The sequence below is a fragment of the Taudactylus pleione genome, unplaced genomic scaffold, assembly GCF_031769625.1.
Source record: "Taudactylus pleione unplaced genomic scaffold, aTauple2 ptg000117l, whole genome shotgun sequence".
Classification (NCBI taxonomy): Eukaryota; Metazoa; Chordata; class Amphibia; order Anura; family Myobatrachidae; genus Taudactylus; species Taudactylus pleione.
Genome location: NW_028284519.1, coordinates 22316021 through 22335210, shown reverse-complemented (window position 1 = coordinate 22335210; position 19190 = coordinate 22316021). Strand labels below are relative to the sequence as shown.

Below are 19190 nucleotides of genomic sequence, written 5' to 3'. Positions count from 1 at the left end.
CAATCCTCAAGAGGCGGGTAGACAAACAAAAACCCACAAATTCTGACAAACTCCAAGCATTGATTAGGCAAGAATGGGCGGCCATCAGTCAGTAATGACCTTTCACATCGTAAACCCGGCTCTGACTCGGGATTTTGAAGCCGGGTCGGATTTGGCTGCGACCTGGGTTAGACCCCTTTCACACTGCACCTTCGACCTGGGTTATTGCTGGGTTGGCCCCGTTCACACTGAACCCGGGTCTGCCCTGTAAAACCCTATGGACGTCATTAAAAATTTACTTTTTCAGGCTCACAAAGATAAGATCTCAAAAGGGAACACAAGGGAGGGGTGGGGATTGCTCACAGCATTGCAGGAATCATGGCTGAGGGATTACCACAGTGTAGCCCTGAGTTCATGAGTGTTTGTGCTTTATTGCTGTTTGATTCAGCCAGTGAGAGCATGATGCAGCTTCTGGCAGCATACTGTACAGTTCACTTCTTCATCACTCCAATTAGCCATCACTGTAATGACAGTAGTGGTATGAACCCCTTTCAGACTGCCAGAATGCTGCCTCTGATGTTGCCTGAAGGAGCTGCCTGTGTGTCTGGCTGCTGACATCAAGTGAGACCAAGGAACATCCAATCAGCGTTGTTAGCTGAGTCCAGGGTTGGATAACCCGGGTTGGGCCCGTTCATACTGCACATCAACCCGGCTTGTTCCTGAGTTCAACTCTGGTCGACAGGGTTGAAATGCAGAGAATTTTTCTGTTCACACTGCATCTCGACCTGGGTCGACCCGGCAATATACCGGGTTACTTTTGCGATGTGGAAGGGGTATATGTGGCCCAGAAGTTGATTGACAGCATGCCAGGGCAAATTGCAGAGGTCTTGAAAAAGAAAGGTCAACACTGCAAATATTGACTCTTTGCATAAACTTAATGTAATTGTCAATAAAAGCCTTTAACACTTATGAATGCTTGTACAGTAATTTTACTTCAGTATACCATAGTGACATCTGACAAAAAGGTTTAATAACACTGATGCAGCAAACTTTGTGAAAACCAATACTTGTGTCATTCTCATAACATTTGGCCATGGCTGTATATTACATTTATAGGATACAAATGTACAGTACAGCCTAGATTATTTTACAGATTCCAGTAAACAGCCAGTGACACAAGGGAGGTAGAAAGTTATGTAAAAAATCAAGTAAGTATTTTTTATGGGGGCTGGACTAAAGCCACATATAATTACCCCTGCTGGTATATGAATCAATACAGTATATGTTAAGGCGTTTCTGAGCAGATACAGATGTGTCCTCATAAACTGTCGCTCAAGTTGCAGCAAATAGCCCCTCTCAGCGTGTCAGGTTTAGGGTGACTCGGCTGCGACGACCGTCTTTCTCGCTCAAAATGTGCGTCTTATTGGCATTGATAAAATAACTGCAAGAGACAAAACTACTCTGCTAGATTACACTGATCAATGTGATGTGCTACATCTGTATACAGTATCCATGTGTGAATGAGTCTGAATCTGTATACAAAGTGCTATGATGCTGCAGAAGAGACTTTTTTTGCACGAGAAGTTCATCTGCAAATTTGTACATGTGTAAAATTTTAAGAAAACTACAGTATCCTACTCCTCTCAGAGAGCATCACAGTCACACCAGACGCCTCGCACCATAAAGCGCATAGATGCTAGGGGGTATTATTACTAAAATGCGGGTTTATAGAAGTAGAGATGTTGCCCATAGCAACCAATCAGATTCTACTTATCATTTATCCAGCAACTTTAGAAGATAATAGCTTGAATTTGATAGGTAGCTATGGGCAACATCTCCACTTCTAAATACTCTCACTTTATTAAATATACCCCTAGGCGAATAAGGACACATCTGATATATAGATAAAAATAAATGTAATCCATAAGCAATATGCAGTATATGCTACGGGTTGTACGTACAGCATATACAGGTCAGGGGATACTCACATCCAGAACAGCAGCAGAATCCAGGTTATATTGCTGACCTCTCAGCAGTAGCTGTAATCCTTCCAAGCTAACATCACTACTGTCCAGAGAGTCTGACAGTTCTTGCCTGACAAAATACATGTAAATACATTATACATACATTTCCAAGCAATGCATCTATAAGGGTGGTAGCACGAGAGTATTCTGAGGTTTACTAAACTTATATACATATAGAGTCTAGACAAATATTTGATGAAGCATAATGGAATATGCTGGTGCTATATAAATAAATGTTAATTATTAAGATAAAAAATATATTTGATTTCCATTTTTCAAAAAGCTATAGGTGTTTTCTGTTCCTTGAGGAGCATCCAAGGGTGTGGAAATTATGTAGTACCCTTTCGACACCCAAGTTGCTTTGGTTTAAAGAAACAGATAAAAGAAGCATCCACCTGTACATAGCACCTAATTTCACCTGTACATAGCACCAAATTTCAAATGTACATAGCACCTAATTTCACCTGTAGATAGCACCTAATTTCACCTGTACATAGCACCTAATTTCACCTGTACATAGCACCAAATTTCAAATGTACATAGCACCTAATTTCACCTGTACATAGCACCTAATTTCACCTGTACATAGCACCTAATTTCACCTGTATATAGCACCTAATTTCACCTGTACATAGCACCTAATTGACTTATCTTCTAAAATTATAATAGTGATAACAAAATACAAGAACTCACACTAACAAGAAGAAATGAGGCAGCTATTTATTAGATACATATTACTTGTGAGTGTACTTTTCTGTAGGACAAGCTAATCCTCGCAGGAGGTGTCTGACACCTCCTTGCGGCATCTGCGATTCCAGCACTACGAGCGAGGTCACAGTCTGGGATCACTATAGCAACTATCGCGACCGATGGTCGCCATGGTTGCTCCTTTGAGCAGTCTACGGAGGCTGAGGCCTACCGCAGTCTACCTGGGTCCTGGCAGCCTGCGAGGCCAGGAAGTCTGAATCTATGGACGCAGAACCTGGCCTCACCACTCCCCCTCTTGTCGGTAAGCACCTCCCGCAGGCCATCCACGCCCCCAAGCCGCCCGTCAAACACCTATGCCTGTCAATCAGAGGCATAGCTGGGCCTGTGTGCAATTTCAACCCATTATGCACATGCGCAGAACGGATCCTGTGCACATTGCCAAACATCGGAAATCTGCAATACACTGCTGAATTAGGCCCTAAGAGTGGGATGTATCAAGTATTGCATACACTATTACATATATTATGCGATACATGCCACCCCCTGTCACATGCAGAGCCGAATTAATGGGGGCACGAGGCCCTGCTTTTCTCAGTTCTATGTAAATCTCCAATGATTCCTTTTACCTCTTTTCATATGGCTAGTGCCACACGGGCAGTTTCAGCAACCATGTGTTCTAGCTCTGGGAGCCCAGTGATTACACTATTTGCTTGCCATCCACACACTGAGGGCCTGATTCAGAGGAGAGCGCTAACTGCACGTAATGCCGATATTTATGCAGTTGGCCGATGTTGGAATTTTTGTGCATGCATCCCGTTGGTTACCGCCGGGAGGCGCAGAGCGAATTTGGACGCATAGAGAGACAATTTTCGGTGGGCGTTTCTGGGTGATAACAGGGGGATGGATAACCAGCTTTGGGTGTGTTGCAGTCAGCACCACAGTCTATGTACGTCTCAATAGGAAGACCATCGGCCGGGGCATTTGCGGCTGCTACTGATTCCACCTCTGAATCAGGCCTTGAATGTCCTATGAGAGTGTATCTGCCCAGGAATGACAGGGGCTCAGATATATTGTGAGTGGGTTTCAAGGATTTAAATACACCGGCTCTCAGTGCTTCTAAAGTTATCTCTATTTCTACAGTTCTACTCAATTGTTTTAGTAATAGAGCTCCAGTAGATGAATGTAGTACTGACCCCATGTAATAGGCACAACTGCAGCATCCACTAACCTCTCCAGGGGATTCCTCCTGCCTCGTGCCTCTAACTGCTGAGATGCTGAGGGCTGTGGTGGACTACAATTCTCTTTTCCTTCCAATATAGACTGTACCATTGCAACAGGCAACACAGGGGGGTCTGAGCACGCACTGCATCCGCTCAGAGAGACATCTATGTCTGCGGATCCCTTTACTCCAGGGCTGATGGGCTCTTCTTTAATCAGCAGGAGACACTTACCCCTAAAAACACACAAGGAACATGCTTAGTGCTATAAAAAGTAAACCTTGGGCGACTTCGGGGACAAAATCAATAAAGTCCAATTTTCTTGTAGAAAGGTCTAAATTACTGCTTAATCCATTGTTTGTAGTACAGTAGGTTTATTAGTGATGATAAAGTGACAGCACTGTATATATGGCATATGTATTGTATGGTAGTTCATGCACTGCTGGGTCCATAGGTGTGATCTGAGCTTTCAGGCAAGATACTGGATCTGTAGCCAATTTGACCACATGCATGGAAGACTGAACCGGATTATTTGGGATTTATCTTATTAGCTATCCAAAAGACGTGAGAGCTGGATAGCCAACATGATGCTGTTTTTGAGATCTGAACATATCTGAGTAAAACCGAGTAGAACCGAACTGCACATCTCTATTGAATTGTAAATCCAGTTTTTAGTGACAGTCCAAATAATTAGTCATTAAGAGCCCTCAATCTTCCTTAAACACAAGCCATCTTTTCAGCTTACGTTGTGATCCATAGAATGATTATGAAAAAAGCCCTAAAAACAAAAACTTGGAGGTAAATCTTCTAAAGTTTAATTTTATTAAACGTGGATGTTTTTCCCATAGCAACCAATCATATGTTAGCTATCATTTTCCAGAATTTACCAGATAAATGATAGCTACATTATAATTGGTTGCTATTGGAAACACATCCTCTTTTGTGAAACTGCAGTTTTGTACATTTTCCCCATGGAGTCCCAAGCATTACTGTAGATGGAATGCCTGTATTTTAATGTGTAAAGGACAGTGGGGAAAATTATTATAGCTAAAAGTATAAGAAGCAGTGATGATGTAACATAATAAAGCAGAGGGGTAAGAGAAATAAGTAAGTGAGGAGCACGTACTGTAGCTAATTTCTCCTGATTCTCTATGTGAAGGGCTTATATGTTATATTTTCTATACAGTAACTATTGATGTTTTATAACTTTTGTATTGCATAGGCGCTTTCTGTATGCATATCTCTAGCAGGAATGTGAACCATAACACTGCCCTTAGTACCCCATCCCTTTGTTACCTTTCTTCATCAGTGTTAGGCTGTGCAGTCACTGAGTTGGGCGGCAGAGCCTCGGTAACATCTGATATGATAGGCCCAGCGCCGACAGCGGGCCTGCTTAAAGAGGACGCCGGATCTGTAGGTGGCTGCACAGAAAACATTATATAAGATGCTCAGAAACAAACATAAAGGTTATATGCAGCAGCAGTTTCATGCTAGGAATTTTCTTACAGAGTAAACACCCTGGGCGATGCACGGAGATGGTCAGTCTTATGGCCAGGCTATGGGTGTGTCGTTAATCTGGTTACTTATATAGACACTTAATCGCTCTCACTGGAGGCCATATTCAAATTAAAAATCTGCATCTACCACATAGGGCTGGGGCAAGTTATGGTGCTGCAACTGATGGTGCAGTCTACAGATGCACCAAGCGGTATTACAGCATCTGACAGTGCTCAAAGTAGACATCTCAGTCCATGCACAGTCAGAAGCACTCTTGTACACCAGGGGAACAGAGCCGAATTATGGGGGGAGGTCTTTGCGTGGTCCACGCACCACAAATCATTGTAGTTTTGCCATATACTCATCTTTATTGCACTCGAGGGACTAGAAAGACTACAAAAGGTTTTGGGGTGGGGGGAATAATAATATTAACACTCTATTCTCTGCCAGTTCTGTGCTCCTACAAAAATCAAGGAAAGACTCTGCTCCAGTGCAAAGTTCTGCTCCGCCAGTGATGCCACCATCTTGCCCAGCAAACCAATGAACTTTAGGGGAGTAAATTTACTAAAGGTTGATTTAGATCAATTTAAAATCAATCTAAACTGATCGATCTAAATAGACCTTTAATAAATTTACCCCTGGGTATCCATGGACCTGACGTCACCAAAGATAATTTTACATTGTGCATTGACTTTGTAAATGAAGTCCTATGACTTTATGTAAGTGAATGGGTGTTTTATTCAGTTTGTGCCATAACTAACAAACTTGACAAACACCCGCTAGAGGTGTTCTTTAAAATGCGGTAACAAGGTTAAGAAAAAAAAGTCCATTCTAAAGCTCTTTGCCAAGAACCACCTACAGTATTTATCACTGCAAGTTGTGCCACATTGTTGGTTCCCAGCTTTTACTACCAACTTACTAACTTATACTTCTTTACTTACATTACATTTTGTCATATCATATATTTTCAATATGCAGCATGCTATGGATATGCTAATTATGTCACCTCTATAAAATGGTAGTTTTAGTAAACCCAGAGGTTTTGATTAAAAAAACTAAAAACCAAAAACAAATAACCTATAATGCGTTTGTTACATGAGACTAGTATTTTATGTGATTTTTGTAGAACACGAATATTGCGTTTATATCTGTAATACTGGACGTCCTAGACAGTGGCGTCACAAGGGGGGAGCAGGGGTTGTGATCTGCACTCAGGTGTCACCTGCCGAGGGGGTGACACCAAGGTGCAGGCTCCCCCTCACTGACAGGAGCCGGGTGCTGCACTGTAGCATTAAGTGCAGCACTCGGCTCCTGTCATTGAGGGAGCCGGCCGGCACTCCACACAGGGACCTCCTGTACCTCCTTTCCCACCCAAGTAAAAGGCACGGGAGTTCGGGTTGCCATGCGTCGCCGAAAGGGGGCGTGGCCACACATCGTCCCTCTCCGCGCCGGGTGACACCACGGGGAGGAACGCCACTGTTCCCAGAAGACTTGCTGTGCTTGGGTGAAGGGGGTTGGACCTCATCACAATTGTAATACATGTCCTGCAAAGACTTTTCGGGTGGTATCCAATTAGCCCTGTACATTGTTCAGACGCTAATGGATTACCCGGGCTATCCAATTAGCCCCGAAGTTTGGCCTGACAACGGCACTCCCGAAATATGATCCCCGTATAGTGCAGTTTTTTCACCAGAGCAATGGCGAAAACACATAGGTCTGTGAACTTATCACGGGATACCTATATATTTTCTGGCAATTATCCTATTTGTTTGTATATGAAAAAAAATTGGTGAAAAACTGAAATTATCATCAGCAAATGTCAGTTATTCACCCCCTAAAAATGATCAGGGCTAATTGGATACCATCCTTCATCTGACTGCATTATTTAATATGATAAATATATTTAATGAAAGTTAGAATGTGATTTAACATTTATCTGTACTTTACTGTCATCATTGTTAGGGGCCTATCTATCAAGCCGGTTTATCATAAATTGATACAGAAACTACGGTTTCTGTATAATTTAATGTATCACCGCTGTGTAACATCAGTTTAATGCAAAGAAATCTCCTGCAGAAGGCTAACTACTGCTGCAGATCGCAGTCCCCACAATTATCAATGGGGACTTTGACCTGACCCCTATATACCAAACTACGAGAAGCACAGGCTCCTCACATGTCGCAGGGACAGTGTTTCTCACAACCCCTGTCCATGCGAGTTACATTTAGTACTGTAATGTACATTGAAAAACAACTGCGGCACTTCCGCAGTTTGTAATACATATGACCCCAACTAACATATACTGTATGTGTGCGTGCATGCGTGTGTATCACAATGTAAAATATATTTTTATTTGGTGACACGCCCTATAAGTATATTTTTATTAGGGGTGTGCACCGGACACTTTTCGTGTTTTGTGTTTTGGTTTTGGATCTGGATCTTTCTTCGTGTTTTGGATCTGGATTGGTTTTGCCAAAACCACCCTTCCGTGTTTTGGGTTCTGGGTTTTGTGTTTTGGATCTGGATTTTTTCTTAAAAAATAAAAAAAAAACGCTAAAATCACATAAATGGGCCTTTTTTTGTTCCTACGCTATTAATAACCCCAATAACATTAATTTCCACTCATTTCCACTCTATTCTGAACACCTCACACCTCACAATATTGTTTTTAGGCCAAAAGGTTGTACCGAGGAAGCTGGATGACTATGCTAAGCGACACAAGGGGGCGGCACAAACACGTGGCCCATCTAGGAGTGGCACTGCAGTGGCAGACAGGAAGCCAATCAGCGTTATGGTGCCCATTTGCATGTAGCACGAACCCGGGAGATCCGTGCTACATGCATCTGTGTGATTGGCACAGAGCAATGACAGGTCCGTGAGACCCGTCTGTGCTGCTGTGGTAAAAAAAAAAAAAAAAAACCTGTGTAAAAAAAGAAAAAAATGGCGTGCACCCCCCCAAAAAAGAGCAACCAGCCCCGGGCATTAGTAACCCAGTGCTGGGTGTGCTTAAATACAGGGGACAAACGACGTAGGGGTCCCCTGTACTTAAGCACAACCAGCACCGGGCTAGTCAGAACCAGCGCTGGTTGCCAAAATACGGGGGACAAACGACGTAGGGGTCCCCTGTATTCTGCGCAACCAGCTCTGGGCTCTGATCCGGTCCTGGTTCTGGAAATATAGGGGACAAAAAATGAGTAGGGTTCCCCTGTATGTTCCAGAACCAGCACTGGACTTTTTCTAGCGGGGGGCTGATGCCACAGCCAGGGGAGCCCTTTCACCGGGCCCCCCAGCCGCAGCATCAACCCTGACCGCTAGTCAGCCCAGGCCGGGGATCCCTGGAGAGCTGGGGACCCCCCCAATAAAGGGGTCACCCTCTCCAGGGCACCCCAGGCTGATAGCCCGGGGCTATCCCCGCCACCCCTGGTGGCGGTGGGTGGCGGGTTGATTGTGTGGTGTGGTGTAAATAAAGAATATCAAACATTGTCTTTACAAGTAGAACTGCAAGTCCCAGCTAGCCTGCCCCGCATGCTGGTACTTGGAGAACCACAAGTACCAGCATGCAGGGCATTAAGGGCCCACTAGTACCTGTAGTTCACCTGTAAAAAAAATGTTTAAAAAAACACAGGACACACACACCGTGACAGTATAAGTTTATTAAACATACATACACACACACACGTACACATACTCACCTATGTAACCTGTAGCATCGGTCCACTTGTCCGGTAAAGTATCCCTAGGGGACCTGTGAAAAAAAACATACTCACCATCTCCTATGCGAGGTTCTGTCCTCTTCGTTCCAAAGTAGGCATCCCCGGACTTGGCAAAAAAAAAAAACGAAAACGCGATCCACGAACTTAGTACCGTTCTATAGAACGGTACTTCCCGAATGAGAGCTTAGCGGCGGGGTATCACCATGGAAACCCCGCTGCTAAGCGTTCATTGGCTGAGAGAGGTCATCTCCCGTCTCTCAGCCAATGAACGGCTCCCTCCATTGTAGTCAATGGTGGGAACCGCAGGGTAAACTTTAATAACCTTGCGGCTCCCAGCATTGACTACAATGGAGGGAGCCGTTCATTGGCTGAGAGAGACGGGAGATGGCCTCTCTCAGCCAATGAACGCTTAGCAGCGGGGTTTCCATGGTGATACCCCGCCGCTAAGCTCTCATTCGGGAAGTACCGTTCTATAGAACGGTACTAAGTTCGTGGATCGCGTTTTCGTTTTTTTTTTTGCCAAGTCCGGGGATGCCTACTTTGGAACGAAGAGGACAGAACCTCGCATAGGAGATGGTGAGTATGTTTTTTTTCACAGGTCCCCTATGGATACTTTACCGGACAAGTGGACCGATGCTACAGGGTTACATAGGTGAGTATGTGTACATGTGTGTGTGTGTGTGTGTGTGTATGTATGTTTAATAAACTTATACTGTCACGGTGTGTGTGTCCTGTGTTTTTTTTAAACATTTTTTTACAGGTGAACTACAGGTACTAGTGGGCCCTTAATGCCCTGCATGCTGGTACTTGTGGTTCTCCAAGTACCAGCATGCGGGGCAGGCTTGCTGGGACTTGCAGTTCTACTTGTAAAGACAATGTTTGATATTCTTTATTTACACCACACCACACAATCAACCCGCCACCCACCGCCACCAGGGGTGGCGGGGATAGCCCCGGGCTATCAGCCTGGGCCTGGGGTGCCCTGGAGAGGGTGACCCCTTTATTGGGGGGGTCCCCAGCTCTCCAGGGATCCCCGGCCTGGGCTGACTAGCGGTCAGGGCTGATGCTGCGGCTGGGGGGCCCGGTGAAAGGGCTCCCCTGGCTGTGGCATCAGCCCCCCGCTAGAAAAAGTCCAGTGCTGGTTCTGGAACATACAGGGGAACCCTACTCATTTTTTTCCCCTGTATTTCCAGAACCAGGACCGGATCAGAGCCCAGAGCTGGTTGCGCAGAATACGGGGGACCCCTACGTCGTTTGTCCCCCGTATTTTGGCAACCAGCTCTGGTTCTGACTAGCCCGGTGCTGGTTGTGTTTAAGTACAGGGGACCCCTATGTCGTTTGTCCCCTGTATTTAAGCACACCCAGCACTGGGTCACTAATGCCCGGGGCTGGTTGCTCTTTTTTGGGGGGGGGGGCACGCCATTTTTTTCTCTTTTTACACAGGTTTTTTTTTTTTTATTTACCACAGCAGCACAGACGGGTCTCACGGACCCGTTAGTGCTCTGTGTCAATGACACAGATGCAAGTAGCACGGATCTCCTGGTCCGTGCGTGCATCTGTGTCATTGAAATACACAGCAGCACAGACGGGTCTCACTGACCCATCTGTGCTCTGTGTCACTGTCAATCACACAGATGCATGTAGCACGGATCTCACGAGTCCGTGCTACATGCAAATGAGCACCATAATGCTGATTGGCTGAGAGCCGTGACAGACGGCTCTGTCAGCCAATCAGCACTTTGCCCATTAAAGGCAAAGGCATTTTTTTTTAAATGGCCGCTCGAGGCAAAACCTCGAGATCCGACAGCAGATCTCGAGGTTTTGCCTCGGGAGAGGGATCCGGGGCAGACAGGGAGATCCGAGCTTGGGCTCGGATCGCCCCGGATCCCCGAAGTTCGGGTGGGTTCGGTTCTCAGGGAACCGAACCCGCTCATCCCTAATTTTTATGCTTTGTTTTTTCTAGTTCTTTGCAAAATATATGGCCATAAACTACCCTTTACAAAAACTATGTATCTGTACTTATTTATATTTAACAATACAAGCGGCTGTTGCCATTGGTCTGCTTTGCTGAAGTAAAAAGAAATATCTGACAAACTGCTTGATGTACCTTTCAAACATATTCTACAAAACAGAAAATCACTAACATCACAATAAGTAACAGGTCAGTAAAATGGCCATTTAAGAAGAGTATGCTGCATTTTTAAGACCATTGTTAATTAACAGACCACGCCACCATAAGAGCGTGCTATGCTGTATGATCTTTGAAACTGGGAGATAATTTGTACATTCCATTGCTGTGCTTTTTATTTATGTTGTTATGCTAGGAGTGCAGCAAACTAATGAGAGGTGAGTGTTTGCCATTATTGTTTGTAATTGCACAACATTAGATATGTAATTGCAGAAAAGAACATTACATAGTTTTAACACATGCTGAATATTGCCTCAGGGTTTAGCTCTACTTATAGGAAATATATCACTATTCCAGCATAGGTTCTACATGAAATGCTGGTAAAACCTGGTCTGTTTTACCTCATTCAAAATCAACTTGTCTCTTTAAACTCATGTACTCCCAACAAGGCATGTTTTCAGTATTTATTTAATCATGCTCAGGTGTCTTAATCTATTTTGCATAATCAATAATTATGCCACCTGTGTACACCTGCTTTTATACATTTCCACTCTCCCGAGTCTTATACATTTTCACTGCTGCGAGACCCCCAATTTTGGAGGGGGTGACTACCCTCACTCCCTGGCCGTTCCATGAAATGGACAGAACAAGGGCCAGTGATGATGAAATTGGTTATGAATCGCTGGGATTCCAGGCAAAACATCAAATGGGGCGAGGCACCCCATCCCCATCACCCGGGCCGTCCTCTCTTGGGAACTCCCGGAGAACATCTTAATCAAGTCGGCAAGTTTGCCTGGTACAAAAATGTAGTTGAGAACCAGTAAAACAGCACCATCCCATAAATGAGGCAGAATGTATCTGATGAGATAACAAAGGTGAACTGGAAATGTCTTTGAAGTATTTTTGCTTCAAGTTTCAAACACGTCCCTCGTGCCAAACAGGCCTACTTCAAACCCTTCTCTCATTCATCCCAGTCCAACAACCTTGTTGCCTCTTCCCCTAAATCAGATCCCTGCTCAGGCTTCTGCCTCCTCCCCCCGCCCCTCCATCTATGCTCACAGTACACAACTTTGCCTCTAACGTCAAGGACCAAACAGACTCCATACATCACATTATCTCTTTCCTACTTTTATTACTCACATTATAACTAGCAACCTGTTAAAAACCAGTGATATAAAAAGGATAGATAAGAGAAAGTGCAAATAAAGTGTGAATAGTGATTATAAGATGCTCTGCATACTATATACACTCTTGTATTCTCTTCTTGCAAATATAGGTGATAGAAAATGCTCTCCTGTGTTTTATTTCACAACATATACAAATGGTTATTCCTGCACTTGTTTCACAATGTGTTAGAAGTTGTAGCCAGTTATATGCTTACATATGCTTAAAAGCTCTATTCTCAACAGAAATCTAGATCTATGTAATAGGTGTTGGATTAATCAGAGGTTATTCTGTTATACAAAGGTCTCAATTATGTTAATTACATCCAACGAATCATATACATGGCATCCATATAACTAACCACATTCTTGGTACCTATCCTGGCTTTCCTACTTCCTTCCTACCTACAGTACCACTTATATAACTAGATTCTCATCCTGTCTGGCCTTCCTGTACCCATCTGTCCCATGACTAATCTGTCTCTCCCATCACTGTTTGTACTAACCAATCAGCTCTTGTGATTTTTTGAGCACAGCCTGTAAAGTGACAGTTAGGAACTTATTGGTTGACACTTTGGGGTCTATTTACTAAGCAGTGTGAGGAGACAGAGTGAAAAGTCATAAGAAAGTGATAAGGTGCCAGCCAACCAGCTCCCAACTGTCATTTTTCAAACACAGCCTGTGAGATGGCAGTTGGGAGCTGATTGGCTGGCACCTTGTCACTTTCTTATAAATTTTCACTCTGTTTCCTCACACTGCTTAGTAAATAGACCCCTAAATCTCTCTCCGTGGCTTAGTACATAGACCTCTTAACCTCTTTACATTTAGCTAACCCGACCCATCCTAAATTAATTCCTCCTCACAATTCACCATCCTGGACCCATGTAGTATTACAGTTCTCACAAGCAGGGCCCTCTCTTCCTCCTGTCTCCTTGCCTCACATATTTATTCTCATAGACAGTAAATAGTAGCTAACATTTGAGGACAGATTAAGGCTGTGGCTGTTATGGCTGTAGTCCATTAGCCACAGCATCCGCTACTTTCACTAACAACAAAGAAGGTAAATATTATTATTTTTATATAAATCTAAAGTAGCAGGTCATTTCCCGGTAGAAATAAAGATCCCATTTCCCAGGCTTATGTTACAGGGAGGGATCATTGTAAACTCATGTAAGACAACAAAACAGTACTCTGGTAAAGGTGGTAAACACAAACTGAAATGGAATGAAGATGCTTTATAGACCAACTAATTGTCTTTGTTGTTCAATAGCTGCCATATGACAGTGACAGGTCACTCCTAGTCCTCCTACTGCCTCAGCTGTGTCCTCCTCCAATCGGAATGGAAGCTCGCTGATGAGCAGGGCTCTCCATACCCTTTGATTTCATGTCTGTTCTGTTTTCCTTGTATGTGCCTGTTGTACGTACAGTATGTCTAGCACAGCGGAGCACTGTCACGCCTTTTAGAATGCATTGTATATATGTTTTCTTAAAATGTTTATTTGTGCATGTTTAACAACAGCTCCCAGTCATGTTTTGTGACACAAACACTATTACTGGCATGCATTTGCTTTGCCAATAAAAACATAGGAAATACAGACTTACTGATTGGATGTAATATGGGTCATGCAGGGCTTCCACCGGGAGGTGCCTGCTGAATTTGGACAGGGGTAAAGCACAGTTTCCATCATCCAACATGAGGGGTCTACAGAGGAATGGTAAGAGTTAATTATATATATTTCTCTACGTGAGATTTTATCTAATAAGAATGAATATAATTGACAGGCACACAAAGTGACTAAAATCAATTTACTTAGCCATCCTCCCCTCACACAATCTATGCACAACAGGGTTGATGACATGATTGATAAACAGAAGTAACTTATACAAACTAAATTAAAGGGATTTTTTTGTGCCAAGAATCTGGTACAATCTTGTAAAACTGGTTCCCACACAACTTAGTAATAATATATTTTTGCTTCACAGCTCAGTATAATAGTCCAGTGTTTAAACAAATGGAGGAGGTAGTCCTGTGAAAACATTAGACCTACATTTTCGACAGCTTGACACCATTCTTTAGTGTGCACAATACACAGCTGCAATTTAATATTTGCAAACTCATAAAGCTAAAGATAGTGGCCATTTTATTTTACTACAGATGCAAATAAATAGCGTATTAACTGGCACCCTCCAACTGCTGTGGAACTACACATCCCAGCATGCTCTGCCACAGTTTTGCTATTAGTGCATGCTAAAACGGTGGCAGGGCATGATGGGATGTGTAGTTCTACAGCAGCTGTAGGGCCTAAACACCTCTGGTCTAGAGAATATTACCATTACAGCTTTTAACTGTTTAAACCAAGCTAGAGCCCCTGTGACCATAATTGCCATTTGCCTCAAATGTCCATGGACAGTTCCAGGTTTTAAAAATTGTTCAGAGGGCAGTGGCAGCAGTGGGGAAAATAATGGTATCCTCAGTAGTTGGTGGTAAATCCTTTAGGCATTGGGCTACAGTATATGGAGGTATGATATGGGCTATATGTTGGTTATATGATGGTATTTATATGCTAAGTAAAGGTAATACAAGTTTATAGTGGGATTATGATGGTATATGAGGGCAAATTACAATATATGACAGCATTTCTATGCTATGAGATGGAATAATTAGGCTTCATGGTAGGATTATAGGGACATATAACGATATGATATAGTACTTACCAGTGTCTTCTCAACAATTCCCATTACTAGTATTATCTTTTATCTATATGGAACCACAAGGGTTCTGCCGCACCGTAAATAGGTATAGAACATATGATTACATGCATCTACTAGATTGAACAAAGTAATGGATGCAAATATAAATCCACTACAGGTCTTTGATGCTTTAATAAGGGTTATTGACCTTCGCTTTGTTCCTGACCATTGTTCCTGCCCTGATATTAGTGCTAGTGCCCCGATATTCCTGCCCTGATATTAGTGCTAGTGCCCCGATATTCCTGTCCTGATATTAGTGCTAGTACTCCGATGTTCCTGCCCGGATATTAGTGCCCTGATGTTCCTGCCCTGATATTAGTGCCCTGATGTTCCTGCCCTGATATTAGTACCCTGATATTAATGCCCTGATATTCCTGCCCTGATATTAGTGCCCCAATATTCCTGCCCTGATATTAGTGCCCTGATTTTCCTGCCCTGATATTAGTGCCCTGATGTTCCTGCCCTTATACTAGTGCCCTGATATTCCTGCCCTGATATTCCTGCCCTGATGTTCCTGCCCTGATATTAGAGCCTGTTTGGCCTTGATTTTTCCTGCTAATTTTGTACCTCTTTGTCTATTGTGTTTGGCCTGGTCTATGTTATATTGGTCAGCAACTATAGCTATGTGTACATGTGTACAAGGTAGTGGGACACAGGTTCTATGGAAAAGTGGGGCTGCACAACAGAAGAATCTGGAAAGATCCCTAAAGTAATTTAAGTCACAACTTAAATCAAATCGGTTTCTGTATAGTAGTTGGAGACAATATTAAAATACAGTTTGGTTGTTCACTAGAAAGAAACATTCGCATAAGTCTCCCCCCAGATAAGTTAGATCCTAAATGCACAAGTCCATAAAAAAGGACTGTTGAATAGACTCCATCAGTTATGATCTGGAATTATCCTCCGCATTTAGAGTCCCTATTACTTTCTATGGCCCTCATTCAGAGCCGCTCGTTAGCGGCAGTACGCTCGTTCCGAGCGATGTTTGCACATCTGCGCATGCGTACGGTTTTTAGTACGCATGCGCGAAGCAGTCAGTGCGGCCGAAAATCGTTTGTACGCTATATAGCGAGTGCCTGCTATTTTGAGTGACAGAATGAGGCGTTTGTGGGTGGTAACAGGGGAAGGTGCTTGAAAACGGGGAGTGGAGATCCGAACGCAGGCGTGCCTAAAGGTCAAAACGGGCGTTTTATGGGTGTGTATATTTAAAACAGCAGCGTCAGTGACCACGTCACTTGGTTATTTTAGAGCCAGAACTGCTCGCAAATTTGTGGTAGCAAACACCAACCACAAGAATAGCGAGCAGTTCATACGCTGGTCGATGTACTCGATTAATCTAATAAATAGCGGACATGACGTATGGTGCGAGCGGCCAGGGGGCGTTTTTAACAAATAAACGAGCGTATGTTTTGCTCGCTCGTTCAGACTTAGAGGTGTGAACAGACTGCAATGTGCGTACGGATCATTTGAATAGCCACCCCTTGTTTTTAAACGAACGACCGCAAATAGCGAACGGCTCTGAATCAGGCCCTATATCTCTTCCTTAGAATCTGGAAGAATGTAAATTTCCCATCTTCACTGCCCTCTATTCTGGAAGACTGTCAACCTTAGTATAAGAAAGTAAAGCTTTTAGGTTAGAATTTTAGTGTCTCTTCCATTGTGAAGGGTATACACTTAAGGAGACATCATAGAAATATACTTCATACTGTAGATAATTTTGGTGCAAATTCCATCAAAATGTAAGTAGCAGTGCTCTAATTCTTCTTCTAGGCCGCAGTCAGACTTGCTTGTGGGCGTCCACACACTCGCTCCTTGTAAGTCTTGAGGGTCAATTTATCAAGAAGTGAAAAGCGTGGAGAAGTGGATAAGGAAAAAATGCCCATAGCAACCAATCAGCTCCTACCTATTATTTTATAGACTGTACTAGATAAATGTTACTTGAAAGCTGATTGGTTGCTATGGGCAACTTCTCCACTGGTTCAATTCTCCACACTTTTTTTTTCAAAGCACTTCAGAAAAAAGAGCTTTTCACTATTTTGAGACGTTTCTGATATCCCCCGAGGCGCTCCTGGTTAGAGTAGTAGATATCGCTTCCCCATACACTAGTATAGGGAAAGCATTTCAGAGAAGAAGGGAAAGTTCAGATTTCCATTTAGCTTTTCAAAAAACCTTTGCCATCTGCAGATGACGTAATGAGCCTACTGACAGGAGAAAAGCTGCTGTCTTCCTGCCTCCGCCCTGTCCTCTCCGCCCCCTTCATTGACACCAGCCAATCAGAGGTATCCGGGATACTCAGCTGGAGAGAAGCAGTGATGCCTCCTATTTTCCTGCTTCTTCTATAGTAGTAGTGGAACTTGGCATATGCCGGGTCATCTCAGACTGCACCCCCTCTCCCTAACCTACCACTCCCCCCCAGCCGACTTGATCTGCCCTGGTCTGATCTGACCGCTCTGCTGCTTCTCCACCCATGGCACTGCAGGCGCACACGCAGTTGGCGCTATACTCACCAAGATCACAATATCTCAGGATTGTGGAGGGGCCTGCTTTTTGGATTGCTGTGCCAGATAGGTATTTGTGAATTACTACTTAGAACTACTATATATTACATCGATATGATGCGATATATAGTGATATATAATAGTATATAGTGATAATAAACACTTGCCACACTAATGCCAGGTACACACTAGACGATGTGTTTACCTGGCCGACGCACGATGCGATGGACAAAATATAGTGCAGTCGTTTGAGACCGTATAATCTGGGGAGCGACCACATGATATTTTGTTCACCAGCCGCCTTCACAAACATGGGGTCATTCAGCAAATTGACAGATTGAGTAGCATGTAGGGAGCGTGCATGCTCGCTCAACAGTAGTGGGTACACACTGGCCGATGTGGATGATATGTCGGGCCGTTCCAATGATGTTGAGTATTGTTTACTTAAAATATGTTATATTTCTATAAAATAGGTCTTAAATACATGTTACAGATCTATCACAAAAACTCCCCACTCAATTCTTTAAAGTGCATTTGTCAGTCACTCACATTGGAGGCAGCAATTTTGTAGACTGGACAAATATCCAAGAGAAAGTACACTATCACTTCATCGACATCACTATTTGTGTCTTATAGATGTCAAGTGAATTACTTTTATGATCTGTCAAATTTATGTTCTCAATCTACAGTGCTTCTCTAAACAGTCTTACTTCAAGACCCTTATCTCTTCCCAGTCCTCCAACCCCTGTTGTCTTGTCGTCACCTTCATCTCTCCCCCCCCCCTCCTCCTTGTCTCACCTCCTCACTCTCTGCCCTTAACTATGTCATCCACTTCACAACTAAAATTGAATCCATAGATCAGGAGATCACATTCCACCACTCCCTCAGCACCCCATCCCCTTTTTCCCACCCTGCCTCTCCCCATCCACTTTTCCAATGTTGGATTTCTTTCTTCTCAGTATCTGGAGAGGAAGTCATGACCCTAATCCAAGCCCTCCTTCCACTTCCCTGTTTGACCCTATCCAGCCTCGCCCACTCCCTCTCTCCTGCTGCCTGTTCCAATTTTGCTCATCTCTTCATTCCCCCCCTCTCATCAGGCACTGTCCCCGCGGCATGCTTTTGTCTCCCCCATTTTTAAAAAGCCCACCTATGATCCTGACACTCATTCTAGCTACCGCCCCTTCTCTCTCGTCCCCTTAGCCTCCAAACTCCTTGAGCGTATTGTCTACAACTGTTCACCGCCTTTCTTTCCTCCCACTCCTTGCTGGACCCATTTCAGTCTGGATTTCATACACTCCACAGAAACAGACCTTACTAAAGTCAGCAATGACCTTCTTGTTGCCAGATCCAAGGGCTACTACTCTTTGCTCGTTTTCCTTGACCTCTCTGCTGCGTTTGACACTGTGGACCACCCTCTCCTACTGCAAATCTTTGGTCTGCATGATTCTGCTCTCTCATGGCTGTTCTCCTACCTCTCTGACCGTTCTTTCTCCATCTCCTCTTATCACCCCA

The 19190-nt window shown here is 43.7% G+C and overlaps 1 protein-coding gene across 2 annotated transcripts in view; it reads right to left on the bottom strand.

Moving 5' to 3' along the window:
- The window catches only part of HSF4 (heat shock transcription factor 4), a 96130-nt gene that overhangs the window by 12122 nt on the left and 64818 nt on the right, over window positions 1-19190 (bottom strand). For both annotated transcript variants that reach the window (XM_088471987.1, XM_088471988.1), the window contains exons 7-10: window positions 14032-14131; window positions 5225-5349; window positions 3940-4164; window positions 1968-2073 (exon numbers count right to left, since the gene is read on the bottom strand). In XM_088471987.1, coding sequence (XP_088328113.1) covers window positions 1968-2073; window positions 3940-4164; window positions 5225-5349; window positions 14032-14131 — 556 coding nt within the window. The remainder of the gene's footprint in view (window positions 1-1967; window positions 2074-3939; window positions 4165-5224; window positions 5350-14031; window positions 14132-19190) is intronic.